Here is a 17,978-nt window from a genome sequence, read left to right as displayed (position 1 = left end):
GGATCTCCTCAGCATGAAACTCCCTCCTCACAGATCCCATGCCATCTTGGAATAGTTCCTGTAGTTTGTGAAGGTTGTTTTGATGAACAGCATAGATAGATTGTCTGCCATGCAGAGTGGGTGTCGTCCCAGTCTTCGTGCTTTGTACAATGTGGCAAAATGAAATTGTTGTGAATCGACTCTGTATAATGCCACAACAACAGGACAATATGTAAATGCTCCGCTCTATTTCCAAGAATTCATCAACCTTGGCTAAGTTGTTATGTTTTGTAAAGGATTCTTAACATTTCAAAAATGAAGAAACTACAAAGTTAGGCAATTTATCCTTTTTCCTCTTCTTTGTGTTTTGTGCAGGAATAATCCGAACCGCTGTAGCTAACCTGGACCGTGAAAAGAAGGACCACTACGTCTTAGTAATTCAGGCCAAGGACATGGCTGGACAGCTGGGTGGATTGTCTGGATCAGCTACTGTGACGATCACCATCACAGACATCAATGATAACCCTCCTCGATTCAATCAGAGTAAGCTATTATCCTCCTTACCAATGACAAAAGGATATAAACCTTGTGGAGAGAACTTCCAACAAACGTATGAATTTTGCATTCCAGAAAGAAGTTGTTTAGTTTATCGTATCTTTTAAAAAGGAATTTTCCAATTAGTTCAATCCCCCTTGCTCTCCCCTATATCTCTGAAACATTTTTCTGAGTATTTATCTAATTCCTTTTTGAAGTCAATATTGAATCTGCTTCCTTTAAACAGTGCATTTCAGATCACAACAATTCATTACATAAGAAAATTCTCCTCTCCATGATTCTTTTACAAATTATCTAACATCTGTGTCCTCCTCTTACTGATCATTCTACCAGTGAGGAAACAGTTTTGCCATCACTGGACTCCTTCCTAACCTGAAGGACGTGGAGGCGTTGGAGAGAGTGCAGAGAAGGTTTACCAGGATGTTGCCTGGTATGGAGGGTCTTAGCTATGAGGAGAGATTGGGTAGACTGGGGTTGTTCTCCTTGGAAAGATGGAGAATGAGGCGAGATCTAATAGAGGTGTACAAGATTATGAAGGGTATAGATAGGGTGAACAATGGGAAGCTTTTTCCCAGGTCGGAGGTGACGATCACGAGGGGTCACGGGCTCAAGGTGAGAGGGGCGAAGTATAACTCAGATATCAGAGGGACGTTTTTTACACAGAGGGTGGTGGGGGCCTGGAATGCGCTGCCAAGTAGGGTGGTGGAGGCAGGCACGCTGACATCGTTTAAGACTTACCTGGATAGTCACATGAGCAGCCTGGGAATGGAGGGATACAAACGATTGGTCTAGTTGGACCAAGGAGCGGCACAGGCTTGGAGGGCCGATGGGCCTGTTTCCTGTGCTGTACTGTTCTTTGTTCTTTGTTTAATACCAGTATATATTTATCCTAACCTTGCAACATAAGCAGGCCTATGTAATTCTTTTCTCTATTCATTCACGTCCAAATTCTCACCTGCTTCCATCCTTATCTATCCAGTCATTGCCAGAGAATCACTGCCAACTGGCTTCTCTTCCCACTCCTGCATCATATCCTGAGCAGTTCCCCAAGGATTTATCCTATGCTCCTCCTTATGTCTTCATCAGCCTGTTGCCACTCAGTGACAGCAGCCAAAAACAAAATGTCACAACATGCACAGCTCTACCTCGCCACCACCTGTCCCGGTCCCAACACTGTTGCTACACTATCACATTGCTGCCCAACCAATATCTAATGTCGGAAATTTCCTTCAACTGAGCAGTGGAAAGAATGAAGCCCATTCAGTTCAGCTGCCAAAGTGTTAAGCTCTGTAACTCACATAAATGTCTCTGCTCTTTACTGTTATGATGATTCTCAACACCTTCCTCTTTGGCTCAGCTTTTGATTACATTCCCTAACACCTCCTTATGTAGCTCAGTGTCAAATGTTGTTTGATAATGTTCCTGTAATGAGCTTGGGGCATTTTGCTTTGTTTGAAGATGCTATTTCAATAATAGTTCCTGAAATTATTGTTGTACTCTATCAAAACCACTTCCCTCTATTGCATATTTCCATAACCTTCTCTGCTTTAAGGAAAATAACCCGACTTTTTTTCCACTCTCTCTGCTCATCCCCAGTATGAGCCTGGTAAATCTCTGGACCCTCAAGGCCTTGAGATCCTTGAGTCACAGAATTATGATGGTTTAACGTGAATCCCACTCCTATCCACACTGTGAACCTCACTCCTAGACACACACTGTGAACCCCATTCCTATCGACACACTTTGAAACCCACTCCTTTACACACTCTGAACCCCACTCCTATATACTCACTATGCACCCTATTCCTATACACACACTGTGATCCCCACTCTCAGAAACATGCCATGTACCACACTCCTAGACACACTGTTAAATTGACTTCTAGACAACACTGCGTACCTCACTCCCAGAAACATACAGTAAAACTCACTCCTATACACACACTGTGAACCCCACTGATAGACACACACTATGAGCTCTTGTACACACTGTGTACCCCACTTCCATACACACACTTGGCTGACCATTTTTTGTTCACCATTTGCAAATTAATATTGATTTTATAACGGTGAAAAATTATAAATTCCCAATAGCCAGGATGCTACAATTGCCAGAAGCTGGGTTAGAATACCATCAGTTGAAACCCTGCCTAAAGATCATTTTGTAGCCTTCTGTCCGAAGGCTCCAATTGGTGCTAGCATATGGTGCCATTGTTACTGGCAACTGTCCAGAACCTTATCCAATTGGCCGTTCCTCCTGCATGCCCCAAGACATTGGGCAGCAATGTAGCTGAGCCAGATGCCATTATCACCTCATCTCTATAAATAGACTTCTTCTATCGCAGATAAGAAGCAGGGAATCAGGACAATTTAATTTCACTGGGGACAATGAAACAACTGTAGCGTTGGGCAGGATTTTCTGCCTTGCCCCCACCTCCTCTCCCCACCGTGGCATGTTTTGTGATGGTGGAGGCGGCCTGCCATTGGCCAGCAGCGGGATCCTGCATTCCCACCGCTTTCAACAGAGTTTCTTTTTGTTGCTGTCCGTGGGACTGGAAGATCTCGCCACTGGGAACGGCCATAAATTCTCACCCTATAGCCATCCTGGGTGAGATCAATAAATTTACAGAGCCTGTGCGAGTCGTGAGCGAGTCGCCAACATGGATTCAAAATCTGGTGAGAATTGGGAAACATAAATCTTGCCGACGAGATTGTGATTTCTGATTTTCAACCACCCTCGCCGGCGGAGTAACGTAAAATACGCCGTGGAAGTCCGGGAATTTCATTTTAATACATCACCATGTCATTGGCAACAGCTCACTCTGGGACTTCCCCCCTCACTGAATATTCAGTAGACGCCAGCATGACATTTCATTTACAACAGGTTTATATAAACATGAAACTGGCAACCTCACCTCCGAAGGGGATATCGGAGGTGGGTGCTCAGATCATCCTTGATTTCTTGGTGCCAGTTGCAGAGGGGGCAACAGGAAGAATGCAGGGGGCTAGATAAGTGCACCTGGGGCTGGGTGGGGGTTCAGTCTTGCCATCTCACGGGGAGAAGTTGCTCTCAGGCCTTACCCTCCCCTTCATGTCAGGGCGCCTCTTGGTTTAAAGGGGTCTGACAGCTGGTATGCAGGCAGCACTCCCCATGTCCTCCTTACTAGACTTGTGATGACATTGCCACTAAGGGAATGCCCTTCCATAGTAGGAGCTGGAAAGTGGGTGGGAGAAGGTGAATGCAGAGGCGCGACTGTGAGGCTTTTGGGTGCAGTTCCATGAATGGTCAGGCTGCAAGGGCAGAGTGGGGGATTCAGAAAAGGGATGCTTCCCTGCCTCATGAGGGGGAGGACGGCTTCTGTGAGAATTTAACTCCACACTGAGGACAAAAAGGAATAACAGCATAGATGTTCAATCCATCTGCAGCCTTTGTGAGCTAGGGGATTGAGGGTGTCCTTTAAGTATAAGATTGGCATGCTATTTGCAACCTTTGTATGAATTAGGTATGCCTTGCCTGCCACAAGAGGAAGCTGGTTGCCTGATCAACTCCCCAATCCTTCCTTCACGAATCAATTATGCCAGTTAAATCAGCATAGCAATACATGAATGTGCCACTGATTGGAGCCGAGTTCTTAATCCTTTGGAAAGCATTGACCTGTTTAATTATGTATATGCAAAAGAGTTGGAAAGAATTGTCCCCAAGTATTGAACTCCAATGCTTATAGTAACATCTATGTTAAAGAAATCACACTAATGTGGACTATAATACAAGTCTCTCATTATTCACCCCATTCAAGGCCATGATTGGGGCATTGCTGAGGTCCCCATGTGGTTAAAAACGTTGGTCCATTGCATGCATTCAACTGCCATTTCACCTAATGCTTGGGTTGGAGCAAGGGGGTTGGGGGGCTGGGGGGGAGGTTGTGGAGGGGAGTGATGGGGGGGGCGTGGGAGGTTTGCTAGTCAGGTGTTAGCTACCACTCTCTAGAGTCGATGCACTTCATCAAGGTGGACTTTCGAGAGATAACTGAGGGGAAATGGTTATTGTGTTAAAGGTGAGGCTTAGTGGAAAGGCTCTCACTTAGCATGTAGCGCATGGGTAGATGTCCCAGAAGCATAGAGGGCTGAGGGTCAAGGCACTAAGGAATCCTCATCGCTCTTTTTGATGCTGTCTTCTTTTACTTTTATGATTCTGGAGAATCATGGAGCCAGTCGAGTTGGATATTCTTTTGATTGCCATCGACATGTTGCTGTACACAGCCAGGACCAGCACCCTACAGAGGAGGGGGTGGCTGGGCCTGTTGCTCTTCTGAGAGTAGAACCACAGATGGTGAAGCTTTGTAGGAGACACTGTAGGCAAAAGGTCTTCTGATATTGAACATCCTATCTCCAAATGTCAGAGCTGCAGTGCCAGGGAAGGCGCCGTCTGTCCCAGGGGACTGAGGAGTGTCCATGACAGTTACAGTTTGCAGCACTCGAGATCCCAGCCATCTTTGAGGGAGAGCAATGACTGGAGGGGTGGCTCCCCAGGGACAAGCATTGCCCCCTCAGGAGGTGGCTGATGACACCACAAATACCTGCTGAAACTCATTGTAATAGGGCTCATGTGTCAACGTGTGCGTTGGTCGAGCAGGCAATTGGATGGCTCAAGTTGTGGTTCTGGTGCCCAGACTGATTGGCGGTTGGGGGGGGAGGCCTCCATTACAGCTCCATTACGGAGTGTCTTGCATCATTGTGCTGTACTGAGTTCTCCACAACCTGGCACCGCAGAGGGGCACCAGCTGGACCAGGAGGAGATAGGGAGTGCCACGAATCCTAAGATGACAAGAAGGGCACACAGAGGAGGAGGGGAGCAGGAGAAAGAACCTTTGGCAATGACCAGGCCTCGCATGGGCTGAAGAGTGAGGGACACCCTCACAGCGTCTCGGTTTAGGAACTCGGGAGTGAAGAGCTGTCCCACCATGCACTTTGCCAGTTCCTGGCGCCCTCACCACTGGAGTAGAGTTGCAGACATAAGAGGCCTGATGGTTAATGTTGAAGAGTGGAGAGGGGTAGTGGGCAGTATCACCTTTAAGGGATGGGAGGGTTGGGAAGTGGGCCCAGCTCCAATCCTTACTGTGTCATCAGTACGGGAGATGGGAGAGATATAGCAAGGCTATTCTCACCTGCCACAGGGATGAATCTGTGTCAGAGTTTATGGAACATGGCGCCATGACATGACAGCATGGAGGACCTGTATGGGTGAACAAAATGATATTTAATACAAGGGCGATATTACAATGGTGACATCTCTTTGAGTGTCTCAGTTCATGTGCCTATCCTTTCTTACCCATCCTCACCCTCCCACTATGTCTAGGTGCTTCCCCAGATCCACAGCTGAGGTAGAGATGGTCTGCTGACTGCCATACCCTTTTGCCTCAGGTGACCTTGGCATGCATCTCCTGAGGAGCTGGGACATTGAGGGTCCTGGCCAGTTTTAAGGCAGCACGGGAAGGCTGGAGGTGCATCACTCACAGGGAGGGAGGGAGAGAGGGGAGGGCAGGTGGTGTCAGAAGGGCTGGACATCCCAAGCCTTCTGGGTGGAAGGCTCCGAGCTGTGCCCCTGTTGATACTCTCTCCTTTGGGTGCCCTGGGGTCCCTGTGCTCCCTCATGGGATTGATGGATTGGGAAGCAGTAGCCCTGCCAACCTTTGGCACTGACATTCGTTGGATTCCCGCTGGTGCCTGAAGCACTCAGTCGAAGCCCTGCACCATGGGCAGCACGGTAGCACAGTGGTTAGCACTGCTGCTTCACAGCTCCAGGGACCTGGGTTCGATTCCCGGCTTGGGTCACTGTCTCCTCGTATCTGCGTGGGTTTCCTCCTGGTGCTCCGGTTTCTTCCCACAGTCCAAAGATGTGCAGGTTAGGTTGATTGGTCATGCTAAAAATTGCCCTTAGTGTCCTGAGATGTGTAGGTTAGAGGGATTAGTAGGTAAATATATAGGGATATGGGGGTAGGGTCTGGGTGGGATTGTGGTCGGTGCAGACTCGATGGGCCAAATGGCCTCTTTCTGTACTGTAGGGTTTCTATGGAGTTCATGCCCTCAGCCATGAAAGGCATGAGCTAAACCATGGAGCAGATGTCCTGCACCAAGGTCTCCAGTGCAAACGCCATCCTGTCAATGTCGGCCTCGCTTTGGTCGACTGACGGCATCATCTCCTCAGACAGAAGGCGATAGGACTCCTCCAGCCAGCCTTGCAGTCTGAGGAGGGACACTGTCATCCCTTTCTGATGCTTGTGTCTCTGCCTTTGCAGTTGCAGCAGCTCTGAGATGACTGGACACAGGGGCATGACATCAGCCAGGGGCTCAGCAGACTCCTGGGCTCCGCCATCCCTCCTGGTGCTGGTTCCCTGGGACATCCTTGCCTCCGCCTGTTGTGGATCTTCAATTGTGAGATGCTCAACAGTGAGGGACATGGAATCCTACCTACTAGATGCGATTGATGCCTCTTCTAGGCTCATCTCCAAGATGATCTTGGAGACACTCAGGTCTGAGGTGTCCAGAGGGTGCAAGGATGATCCAAGATAATCTACTGATTGCCCTGCAAGGGAAGGGAGATGGCATTTATGTATCACAGGGGATAACGGATGGCAGAAAGATTATTCAAGTGAGCATTGCACCAATTCTTTGGGGGAGATTCTACCACCCTGCCGCGTTAATTTTCTAGCCCAGCATGGTGAGAGAATCTCACGGCCGGGCATGCGCAGGATTCACACATGCATTCCTACCACGAGCGCATCTCGTACGAGTGGAACAACCCCGCTGGAGTGAGGGGGGGGGGCAATCGTGCCCCCCCCCCCCTCAGGGGGTCGGGCAACAGTTGGGGTGGTGCCACCTGGGCATGTGCACCCTGGCAGTGCCAGCCTGTGCCATCTGACACTGCCCAAGGAGCAATGTGCCCATGCCCAGGAAGCACCTTGGCACTGCCCACCATCACTGTGGAGGTGTGGGGGGACGGGGAGGCAACGACCTGGGTGGATGGACATCTGTGGGAATGCCTTTGCTGCACACCACCCAGGGGTTGGTCAGGGCTCCCTTGGAGAATCTTGGCACAGGCTTCCTGGCATCCATCCCCTTGACTGAATTTGGGCCAGGTGTTGGGGAGGTTTTTAAAAGCAATGCCCCATTGATTGCATAGATTACATTGCCCTGGAGCAAGCGAATCAGCAGCAAGCCACCAGGAGTGTGTTGTCCATCACATGGATTAAAACATGTGAGGCTCAATATTCTGTGAGATTTCCTGCCACTGGCACTGCCCGGATTCTCTCCAGTTTTCTCACCGGAACCAACACTGAAAAATCATGGCAAAATTCCTCCCACAGGTTGGGATTAGCCTGCAAATTCCTTGGTTTATACGGTTCAGTGCCACACACTGTCGGGAGCAGTTGGTATGAAGTCCATAAATAAATATACATTTCATGATGATTGGTGGTATCATTTAGGGGTTATCAAAATGACCTGCTTCCTATTTGTTTCCGGATGGAATCTGGATTTAGTTTCACTGTTGAAGCTGAATATTGTCACTCAATAACACATTGGTCTACCATTGAGGGAAGCCTCTGTTTGACGGATTGTTGAATCAAGTTGTTGTTTAAAGCACAATAACGTGGATGCTGGAAATCTGCAGAAAGTGCCAGAAAACAGGAACAGGTTTTTGATTTTTTTTAAATTTGATTTTAATTATCATTGTCACATGTATTAGTATACAGGGAAAAGTATTCTTTCTTGCGCTCTATGCAGACAAAGCATACCATTCATAGAGAAGGAAAGGAGAGAGTGTAGAATGTAGTGTTACAGTCATAACTAGGGTGCAGAGAAAGATCAACTTAATGCGAGGTAGGTCCATTCAAAGGTCTGATAGCAGCAGGGAAGAAACTGTTTTTGAGTCGGTTGGTACGTGATCTCAGATTTTTGCATCTCTTTCATGATGGAAGAAGGTGGAAGAGAGTATGTCCATGATGCGTGGGGTCCCTGATTATGCTGGCTGCTTTGCCAAGGCAGCAGGAAGTGTAGACAGAGTCAATGGATGGGAAACTGAAAAACATGAAAATGCATGAAAGCATGAGGGTGAAAGTGCAGGATCACAGGCGAATTGTGATGTATTCTCTTTTCCAGAGCTGTACCAGCTGAGTATGCCCGAGTCAGCAGCCATTGGGACAACAGTCGGAAAGGTGAAGGCTGAAGATGTCGACCTGGGCCAAAACTCCGAGATGACCTACACTCTGAAAGAAGAAGACGGTTCTGATAGGTTCAGCGTCATCACAGACACAGAGGCACAAGAAGGCATCATCATCCTGAGAAAGGTGAGAGCTACCTAACCTGAGCAATAGAGCTCCTTGCTAACCTGAGAGCTGCTCCCATTTTACTTTGCATTTCCTTTACCCAGAGAGTAAGTCACAAAGTGCCTGTTAACTGATCAGGTTGAAAATTACCCAGCTAACAGTCAGTTCAACACATGAAGAAAGCTGGCAAGACCTTCTCTGATCACAATAATAACAAAAGTTAGATAATTAGAAATAATAACTGAGCTTACATTATAAATACATGATATCCATTTTTAAATAAAACTTTGCACAATTGTTCTAAGTGTGGGTAGGAGCTGGTTCCAATATTTTGCAGCATTAATATATGACATTCAAATCAAGCACCAGACTGCTTAGGTTTTGTTTATATATTCAAGGAATGTGGTTCATTGCTGGCTAAGCCAAAATTTATTGTCAATCTTTAATTGCCCTTGAGAAGGTGCTGGTGAGCTGACTTCTTATGGTTTAGGTACATGCACAGTGCTGTTAGGAAGGGGGTTCCTGGATTTTGACCCAGTGACAGTGAAGGAACAGTGATATATTTCCAAGTTAAGATGGTGAGCGACTTTGAGGGCAACTTCCAGATGTTGGTGCTCCCTTGTATCCACTGCTTTTGTCCTTCTAGATAGTAGTGTTCGTGGGTTTATTTTGGACAAGGTAAAACAGGGGATGGGGAGGGGGGGGTCGCGAGATGGGTAATCTTGCTGTCAGGATAAGCTGAGGGTGGGGGAAGGAGGATTGGTGGTTTCTTGTGCCTGAGGGAAGGGCAACCCCAGCATGAAGGGGCTTTCCGTTGGACCCCTCCCCTTTCCCACCTGAAATCAAAGGCAAGAATGTTTTTTGTTTCCCACCCTCAGTCACCAGGCACCAGCAGTCTTAAATTGAGGCTGGGCCTGAAAAAGTCCTTAAATAGCCATATAGTGGCTCGGCCGGGGCTGCTGGGAGCCTGGAGGGATTTAAGGACCCCCTCCCCCATCCTGCCTCAGAATCTCCGTGGGGTGGGTAAAGGAGGTGCAAAATTTTGGCCTCAGGATATACATCACAAAAACAGGTTATTATGCCAAGTAGTTTGAGCTGGCATACATACTCCACACAGGTCTTCCATTTAATCTATCTTTCTTTTCCCTTGGCTCTCACCAAGCATTCTTTTTAAAGCATCTTGGTGATTTTCACCAACCATTTCGCATTGTCCCTATTCTGGCTGCAGCTATTTGCTGCATTGTTCCAAAGGCTGTGTCAGTATAGAAGCATACAATGCGGAAGAGGTCCTTCACCCCATCAAGTCTGCACTGGCACGTGAGAAACACTGACCTCAAACCGATTCCTATTTACCAGCACTGAGCCCATAGCCTTTAATGTTATGTCATGCCAACTGTTCATCCAGGTACTTTTTAAAGAATGTGAGGCACCTCACCTCTAGCACCCTTCCAGGCAGCACTTTCTAGACCATCACCACCCTCTGGGTACAAAAGGTTTTCCTCACAATGGTGAAACCAGAGGAGTTCCATGACCTCACTGAAAATGTTGATTATTTATCAATAAGAAACTAAAACTTTTTCATATTATGGGCTGGATTTAATTTTGCTCCACAGTGCCTGCATATTCCCCTGGACGCACCCGCCCCTCCCTTTCTAAATGGTAGCGGTCCTGGATTTAGAAGGTGCTGCCCAAGGAGCCTTGGCAAGTTCCTGCAGCACATCTTGTAGATGGTACACACTGTTGCCACTGTATGTCTGTGGTGGAGGGAGGGAATGTTTGTGGGTGGGGTGCCAATCAAGTGGATTACTTTGTCCTGGATGCTTGTGTGTTGTTGGAACTATTGAGGGTCATGTGCAAGCGTGGAATGATTTGCAGGATTCTACAGTTATTTTGCAAGATATTAAAAGGAGGACCTCCAGATGATAAATCCTAGTCTTGTGGCAATAGTATAGAATATAATTTGAAACCTAATGATAAGTCTATAAAAAAACTCTTCCCAGGGCCACAGTTGAAATATTGTGTGCTGTTTTGGGCTTCAGCAGATATGTTGAGGTGAGGGGTTAGAATAATGGATCCTCTAGGTTTGAGGAAATACAGATAATGAAGAAAGACTTAAGGAACTGATGCTGTCTTTTCATTAGCACAAAACAAGATTCTATGGTTATTTAAGAGGGGGGTTTAACATTCTGAATAATAATATGTTTTGCATTACAGGGTGTGACACTCCTGTCCATGCAAAAATAAATTCTCCACTCTGATTTACATTTCCACAGAAGATGTGCGAGTTATTTAATTTTTGCAGGAAATTTAGTAACTGTAACATATTCTACAAAACAAAATATTGGAGTGATGACATCGAATAGAGGACGTTATAATTATATGATAAACATTTATCTCTTAAACAGTGTTTCGCTCTTTAGTTAATCTCCTGTTTCCATTAGCAGACCACTTATAAACCAAGGGGGGGAAGATTTATTGCGCAAACTGTCACATGTTTCGCAGCGGTGGGATCGGGTCCACCATTGGCCAGTGGCCTGATCTTCTGGTCTCACCATTGTCAACGGGATTTCCCGTTGAACGCACCCCTTGCAGCCATGAGAGTGACAGTTGGTGTCTCAGTGAGGGAGTGCTGCTCGGGCTGCAGTAGAGAGTGACAGTTGGTGTCTCAGTGAGGGAGTGCTGCTCGGGCTGCAGTAGAGTGTGACAGTTGGTGTCTCAGTGAGGGAGTGTTGCTCGGGCTGCAGTAGAGAGTGACAGTTGGTGTCTCAGTGAGGGAGTGCTGCTCGGGCTGCAGTAGAGTGTGACAGTTGGTGTCTCAGTGAGGGAGTGCTGCTCGGGCTGCAGTAGAGTGTGACAGTTGGTGTCTCAGTGAGGGAGTGCTGCTCGGGCTGCAGTAGAGTGTGACAGTTGGGGAAGTGTGGGGAAGTTTTTTGTTTTCTTTTTTTCTTGCTGGTAATGGCTTCAGGGATGGCAGTTCAGGCAGTATGCTGCATCTCCTGTGGGATGTATGTGGTGAGGAAATCCAGTAGTGTTTCAGGAGATTTTAGTTGTAAGAAGTGCATTAGATTGCAGCTTCTGGAGGAGCGTGTAAAGGAGCTGGAGGGGGAGGTAGAGGAACTCCGCATAATTCGGGAGGCGGAGGTGGAAGTTGATAGGAGTTATAGAGAAATAGTAACTCCTAGAAATGAGGCTTGGGTCAATGCCAGGAGGAGGGGTAAGAAGCAATCGGGAAGACAATCCCCTGGGGCGGTTCCCCTCCATAATAGGTTTTCGGTGCTGGAGGCTACAGTTGAGGAGGAATCAACTGAGCATAGAGAGCAGATCTCTGGGGGTGAGCCGAGTGAGAAAGCTCAGGTGGTTAGGGGCTGTAAAAGACTGGGCCTTGTGATTGGGGACTCCACAATTAAGGAGACAGATAGGAGGGTCGGAACTAAAGGTAGGGACTCAGGGTTGGTGTGTTGCCTACCAGGGGCTGGGGTCCGGGATGTGTCTGACAGGGTATTCAGGACTCTTAGGGGGGAGGGAGATAAACCACAAGTTATTGTACATGTGGGGACACACGACATAGGGAGGATAGGGGAAGGGGATATTAGGCAGGGATTTATGGAGTTGGGGTGGAAACTAAAGGCCAAGACTGACAGAGTGGTTATCTCTGGACTCTTGCCTGTACCACGGGATAGTTTAGAGAGGAATAGGGAGAGGGAAGGTTTGAATTCATGGCTGAGGGGATGGTGCAGGAGGGAGGGGTTCAGGTACTTAAGCAATTGGGGCTCGTACTGGGGAAGGTGTGACCTCTATGAGAAGGATGGTCTACACCTTAATCAGAAGGGGACCAATATCCTGGGGGGTAAATTTGCTAAGGCCATGCAGGGAGGTTTAAACTGATTCGGGGGGGGGGAGGGATCCTGAGTAGTGGGGCTGAAAGTGAGGGATGCATGGATGGGGACTGCAATGCACGGCATTGCAGAGGTGGGGTGGAGCAGGGTTTGAAATGTGTATACTTCAATGCCAGGAGTATTCGCAATAAAGTGGGTGAACTTGCAGCGTGGATCAGTACCTGGGACTTCGATGTTGTGGCTATTTCAGAGACATGGATAGAGCAGGGGCAGGAATGGATGCTGCAGGTCCCGGGGTTCAAATGTTTTAGTCGAAGTAGGGAAGGAAGTAGAAGAGGGGGAGGGGTAGCATTATTGGTCAGAGATTGTATCACAGTGTCAGAGAGGAGGTTTGATGAGGACTTATCTGTTGAGGTAGTATGGGCGGAGATTAGAAATAGGAGAGGAGAGGTCACCCTGTTGGGAGTCTTTTATAGACCTCCTAAAAGTTCTAGAGAGGTTGAGGAAAGGATTGCGGAGTCAATCCTGCTTAGGAGTGAAAGTAATAGGGCAATTGTTATGGGGGATTTTAACTTGACTAATATTGACTGGAATTGTTATAGCTCTAGCTCGTTAGAGGGGTCAGTTTTTGTTCAAAGCGTGCAGGAAGGTTTTTTGACTCAGTATGTAGACAGGCCAACTAGAGGTGAGGCTATATTGGATCTGGTGCTGGGAAATGAGCCAGACCAGGTGCTAGACTTGGAAGTTGGTGTGCATTTTGGTGATAGTGACCACAATTCGGTTACGTTCACCTTAGTGATGGAAAGGGATAGGCATGAACCTCGGGCCAATGGTTTTAGCTGGGGGAAGGGTAATTATGAGACTATTAGGAGAGAATTAGGAAACATAGGTTGGACTAGGAGATTACAGGGACTGGGAACGTCCGACATGTGGAGTTTTTTCAAGGAGCAGCTACTGCGAGTCTGTGATAGGTATGTCCCTGTCAGGCAAGGAGGAATTGGTAGGGCTAGGGAACCGTGGTGCACCAAAAAAGTTTCTTTGTTGGTTAAAAAGAAAAAGGAGGCTTATGTTCGGATGAGACGTGAGCACTCGGGTAGTGCACTAGAAAGCTTTAGATTGGCTAAGAGGGAGTTGAAGAGCGAGCTTAGAAGGGCTAAAAGGGGACATGAGAAGACTTTGGCGGATAGGGTTAAAGAGAATCCTAAGGCGTTCTATAGGTATGTCAAGAACAGAAGGTTGGTTAGGGCAAGTTTAGGGCCAGTTATAGATGGCAGAGGGAAGTTATGTGTGGAACCGGAGGAGATTGGTGAAGCATTGAACCAATATTTCTCTTCGGTGTTCACGCAAGGGGACATGAATATAGCTGAGGAGGACACTGGGCTGCAAGGGAGTAGAATAGACAGTATTACAGTTGATAAGGAGGATGTGCAGGATATTCTGGAGGGTCTGAAAATAGATAAATCCCCTGGTCCGGATGGGATTTATCCAAGGATTCTCTGGGAGGCAAGAGAAGTGATTGCAGAGCCTCTGGCTCTGATCTTCAGGTCGTCGTTGGCCTCTGGTATAGTACCAGAAGATTGGAGGTTAGCGAATGTTGTCCCATTGTTTAAGAAGGGGAACAGAGACTTCCCCGGGAATTATAGACCGGTGAGTCTCACTTCTGTTGTCGGCAAGATGTTGGAAAAAATTATAAGGGATAGGATTTATAGTTATTTGGAGAGTAATGAATTGATAGGTGATAGTCAGCATGGTTTTGTGGCAGGTAGGTCGTGCCTTACTAACCTTATTGAGTTTTTTGAGAAAGTGACCAAGGAGGTGGATGGGGGCAAGGCAGTGGACGTGGTATATATGGATTTTAGTAAGGCGTTTGATATGGTTCACCATGGTAGGCTTCTGCAGAAAATGCAGATGTATGGGATTGGGGGTGATCTAGGAAATTGGATCAGGAATTGGCTAGCGGATAGGAAACAGAGGGTGGTGGTTGATAGTAAATATTCATCATGGAGTGCGGTTACAAGTGGTGTACCTCAGGGATCTGTTTTGGGGCCACTGCTGTTTGTAATATTTATTAATGATCTGGATGAGGGTATAGTTGGGTGGATTAGCAAATTTGCTGATGACACCAAAGTCGGTGGTGTGGTAGACAGTGAGGAAGGGTGTCGTAGTTTGCAGGAAGACTTAGACAGGTTGCAAAGTTGGGCCGAGAGGTGGCGGATGGAGTTTAATGCGGAGAAGTGTGAGGTAATTCACTTTGGTAGGAATAACAGATGTGTTGAGTATAGGGCTAACGGGAGGACTTTGAATAGTGTGGAGGAGCAGAGGGATCTAGGTGTATGTGTGCATAGATCCCTGAAAGTTGGGAATCAAGTAGATAAGGTTGTTAAGAAGGCATATGGTGTCTTGGCGTTTATTGGTAGGGGGATTGAATTTAGGAGTCGTAGCGTTATGTTGCAACTGTACACAACTCTGGTGCGGCCGCACTTGGAGTACTGTGTGCAGTTCTGGTCCCCACATTACAGGAAGGATGTGGAGGCTTTGGAGAGGGTGCAGAGGAGGTTTACCAGGATGTTGCCTGGTATGGAGGGGAGATCCTATGAGGAGAGGCTGAGGGATTTGGGATTGTTTTCGCTGGAAAGGCGGCGGCTAAGAGGGGATCTTATTGAAACATATAAGATGATTAGAGGTTTAGATAGGGTGGATAGTGATAGCCTTTTTCCTCTGATGGAGAAATCCAGCACGAGGGGGCATGGCTTTAAATTGAGGGGGGGTAGTTATAGAACCGATGTCAGGGGTAGGTTCTTTACCCAGAGGGTGGTGAGGGATTGGAATGCCCTGCCAGCATCAGTAGTAAATGCGCCTAGTTTGGGGGCGTTTAAGAGATCCGTAGATAGGTTCATGGACGAAAAGAAATTGGTTTAGGTTGGAGGGTCACAGTTTTTTTTTTAACTGGTCGGTGCAACATCGTGGGCCGAAGGGCCTGTTCTGCGCTGTAATGTTCTATGTTCTATGTTCTATGTTCTATGACATCTGTAGCGGGACCAAAGATTCCACCAGCATGAACAGCCAGAAAGTTCCATCACCAGATCTGGTCCATGTTACAAAGTATCCCTTCTGATTTAGTTTAGTTGTACAAGCCAAAGCATTGCCATGCTATCACTGCATACTTTATACATTTTTAAAGTGTAATGTTGTGTTTTGTTTTAACTAAGTTAACCGAGAACCCCCTGCAATAATTCCACATTATCTCACATCACATTGAACCATATAAATTTCCAATGGACTTCAGACATGATTTCAGATCAGTCTTGATCTGGTTTGGATCCCATGGGATAAAAGGGGAGGTGGCTAGATGGGTGGAGAACTGGCTTGGTCATAGAAGACAGAGGGTGGTAGTGGAAGGGTCTTTTTCCGGCTGGAGGCCTGTGACTAGTGGTGTACCGCAGGGCTCTGTATTGGGACCTCTGCTGTTTGTGATTTATATAAATGATCTGGAAGAAGGAGTAACTGGGGTGATCAGTAAGTTTGCGGACGACACAAAACTGGCAGGACTTGCAGATAGTGAGGAACATTGTCAGAGGCTACAGAAGGATATAGATAGGCTGGAAATTTGGGCAAGGAAGTGGCAGATGGAGTTCAATCCTGATAAATGCGAAGTGATGCATTTTGGTGGGAATAATGTAGGGAGGAGCTACACGATAAATGGAAGAACCATAAAGGGTGTAGAGACGCAGAGGGACCTGGGTGTGCAAGTCCACAGATCTTTAAGGTGACGTCACAGGTGGAGAAGGTGGTGAAGAAGGCATATGGCATGCTTGCCTTTATAGGACGGGGCATAGAGTATAAGAGTTGGGGTCTGATGTTGCAGATGTATAGAACGTTGGTTCGGCCGCATTTGGAATACTGCGTCCAGTTCTGGTCGCCACACTACCAGAAGGACGTCGAGGCTTTGGAGAGAGTACAGAGGAGGTTTACCAGGATGTTGCCTGGTATGGAGGGGCTTGGTTATGAGGAGAGATTGGGGAAACTGGGGTTGTTCTCCTTGGAAAGACAGAGGATGAGGGGAGATTTAATAGAGGTGTATAAAATTATGAAAGGCATAGATAGGGTGAACGGTGGGAAGCTTTTCCCCGGGTCGGTGGTGACGTTCACGAGGGGTCATAGGTTCAAGGTGAAGGGGGGGAGGTTTAACACAGATATCAGAAGGACATATTTCACACAGAGGGTCGTGGGGGCCTGGAATGTGTTGCCGGGCAAGGTGGTGGAGGCGGACACACTGGGAACGTTTAAGACTTATCTAGACAGCTATATGAATGGAGTGGGAATGGAGGGATACAAAAGAGTGGTCTAGTTTGGACCAGGGAGCGGCGCGGGCTAATTGTTCCTTGTTTCTCGTTTCAAGGCTTCATTCTATGATCATCTTGCTGGTGCCAGTACAGAGCGAGACTGCGGATAGTTGGGAACCTGTCTCGGGGGCAGGGAATTCATATGGTGTTCGTGGAAGTGGAAATGAATAGGGTTGGGAAGCATTTTCTGATCAGGGCCAGTGTGATCTCCTGGACTCGTTTCGATCACCTCAGGGGGTCGGAGAGGAATTTCCCAGATTTTTTTTTCCCCATATTGGCCCTGGGGTTTTCACTCTGGGTTTTCGCCTCTCCCTGGAGATCACATGGTCTGGAATGGGGGGGTGGGGGTGAGTTAATAGGTTGTGATGAACAAAGCATCGTAGCTGTGAGGGACAGCTCGGTGGATAGGATATTGGTATGTAGATAGGCTGGAAAATTGGGCGGGGATCCTGGATTCAGGATTCAATCCTGGACCGGGGAGCGGCGCGGGCTTGGAGGGCCGAAGGGCCTGTTCCTGTGCTGTATTGTTCTTTGTTTGTTCAGCAAATGATGGGGCAGACTCAATGGGCTGAATGGCTTACTTCTTCTCCTGTGTCTTATGGATCCTGCTGCTGTGGTGTCACCTCCAGTGAGTGTTGCAGAAATCCGGTCTGGGAATTTTCTAAGAGTAAGAGTTAATTCAATTCCTCAATGTTAACATCAAGGTCCACCATTTTAATCGTACGAACAATAATTACTAATGTTCAGTAAATATTGGCCCAGATATATTAAGCAGTATTAAAATCATACCAGTTAGAACAAAATCCTTTCAGTGCAGAAGGAGGCCATTCAGCCCATCGAGGTTGCACCAACTCTCTGAAAGAGCACCTTACTCAGGTCCAACCCCCTGTCTTATCCCCGTATCCCTACCCATTTACCATGGTTAATCCCCCTAACCTACA

The 17,978-nt window shown here is 47.4% G+C and overlaps 1 protein-coding gene across 1 annotated transcript in view; it reads left to right on the top strand.

Moving 5' to 3' along the window:
• cdh22 (cadherin 22) overlaps positions 1-17,978 on the top strand; it is a 767,168-nt gene that overhangs the window by 356,054 nt on the left and 393,136 nt on the right. Inside the window, exons 4-5 of the mRNA XM_078236055.1 lie at positions 355-522; positions 8,692-8,879. Coding sequence (XP_078092181.1) covers positions 355-522; positions 8,692-8,879 — 356 coding nt within the window. The remainder of the gene's footprint in view (positions 1-354; positions 523-8,691; positions 8,880-17,978) is intronic.

Source organism: Mustelus asterias, chromosome 20 (genome assembly GCF_964213995.1).
Source record: "Mustelus asterias chromosome 20, sMusAst1.hap1.1, whole genome shotgun sequence".
Classification (NCBI taxonomy): domain Eukaryota; kingdom Metazoa; phylum Chordata; class Chondrichthyes; order Carcharhiniformes; family Triakidae; genus Mustelus; species Mustelus asterias.
The sequence above is the reverse complement of the archived record's forward strand: the minus strand, read 5'-3'. Positions and strand labels throughout refer to the sequence as shown.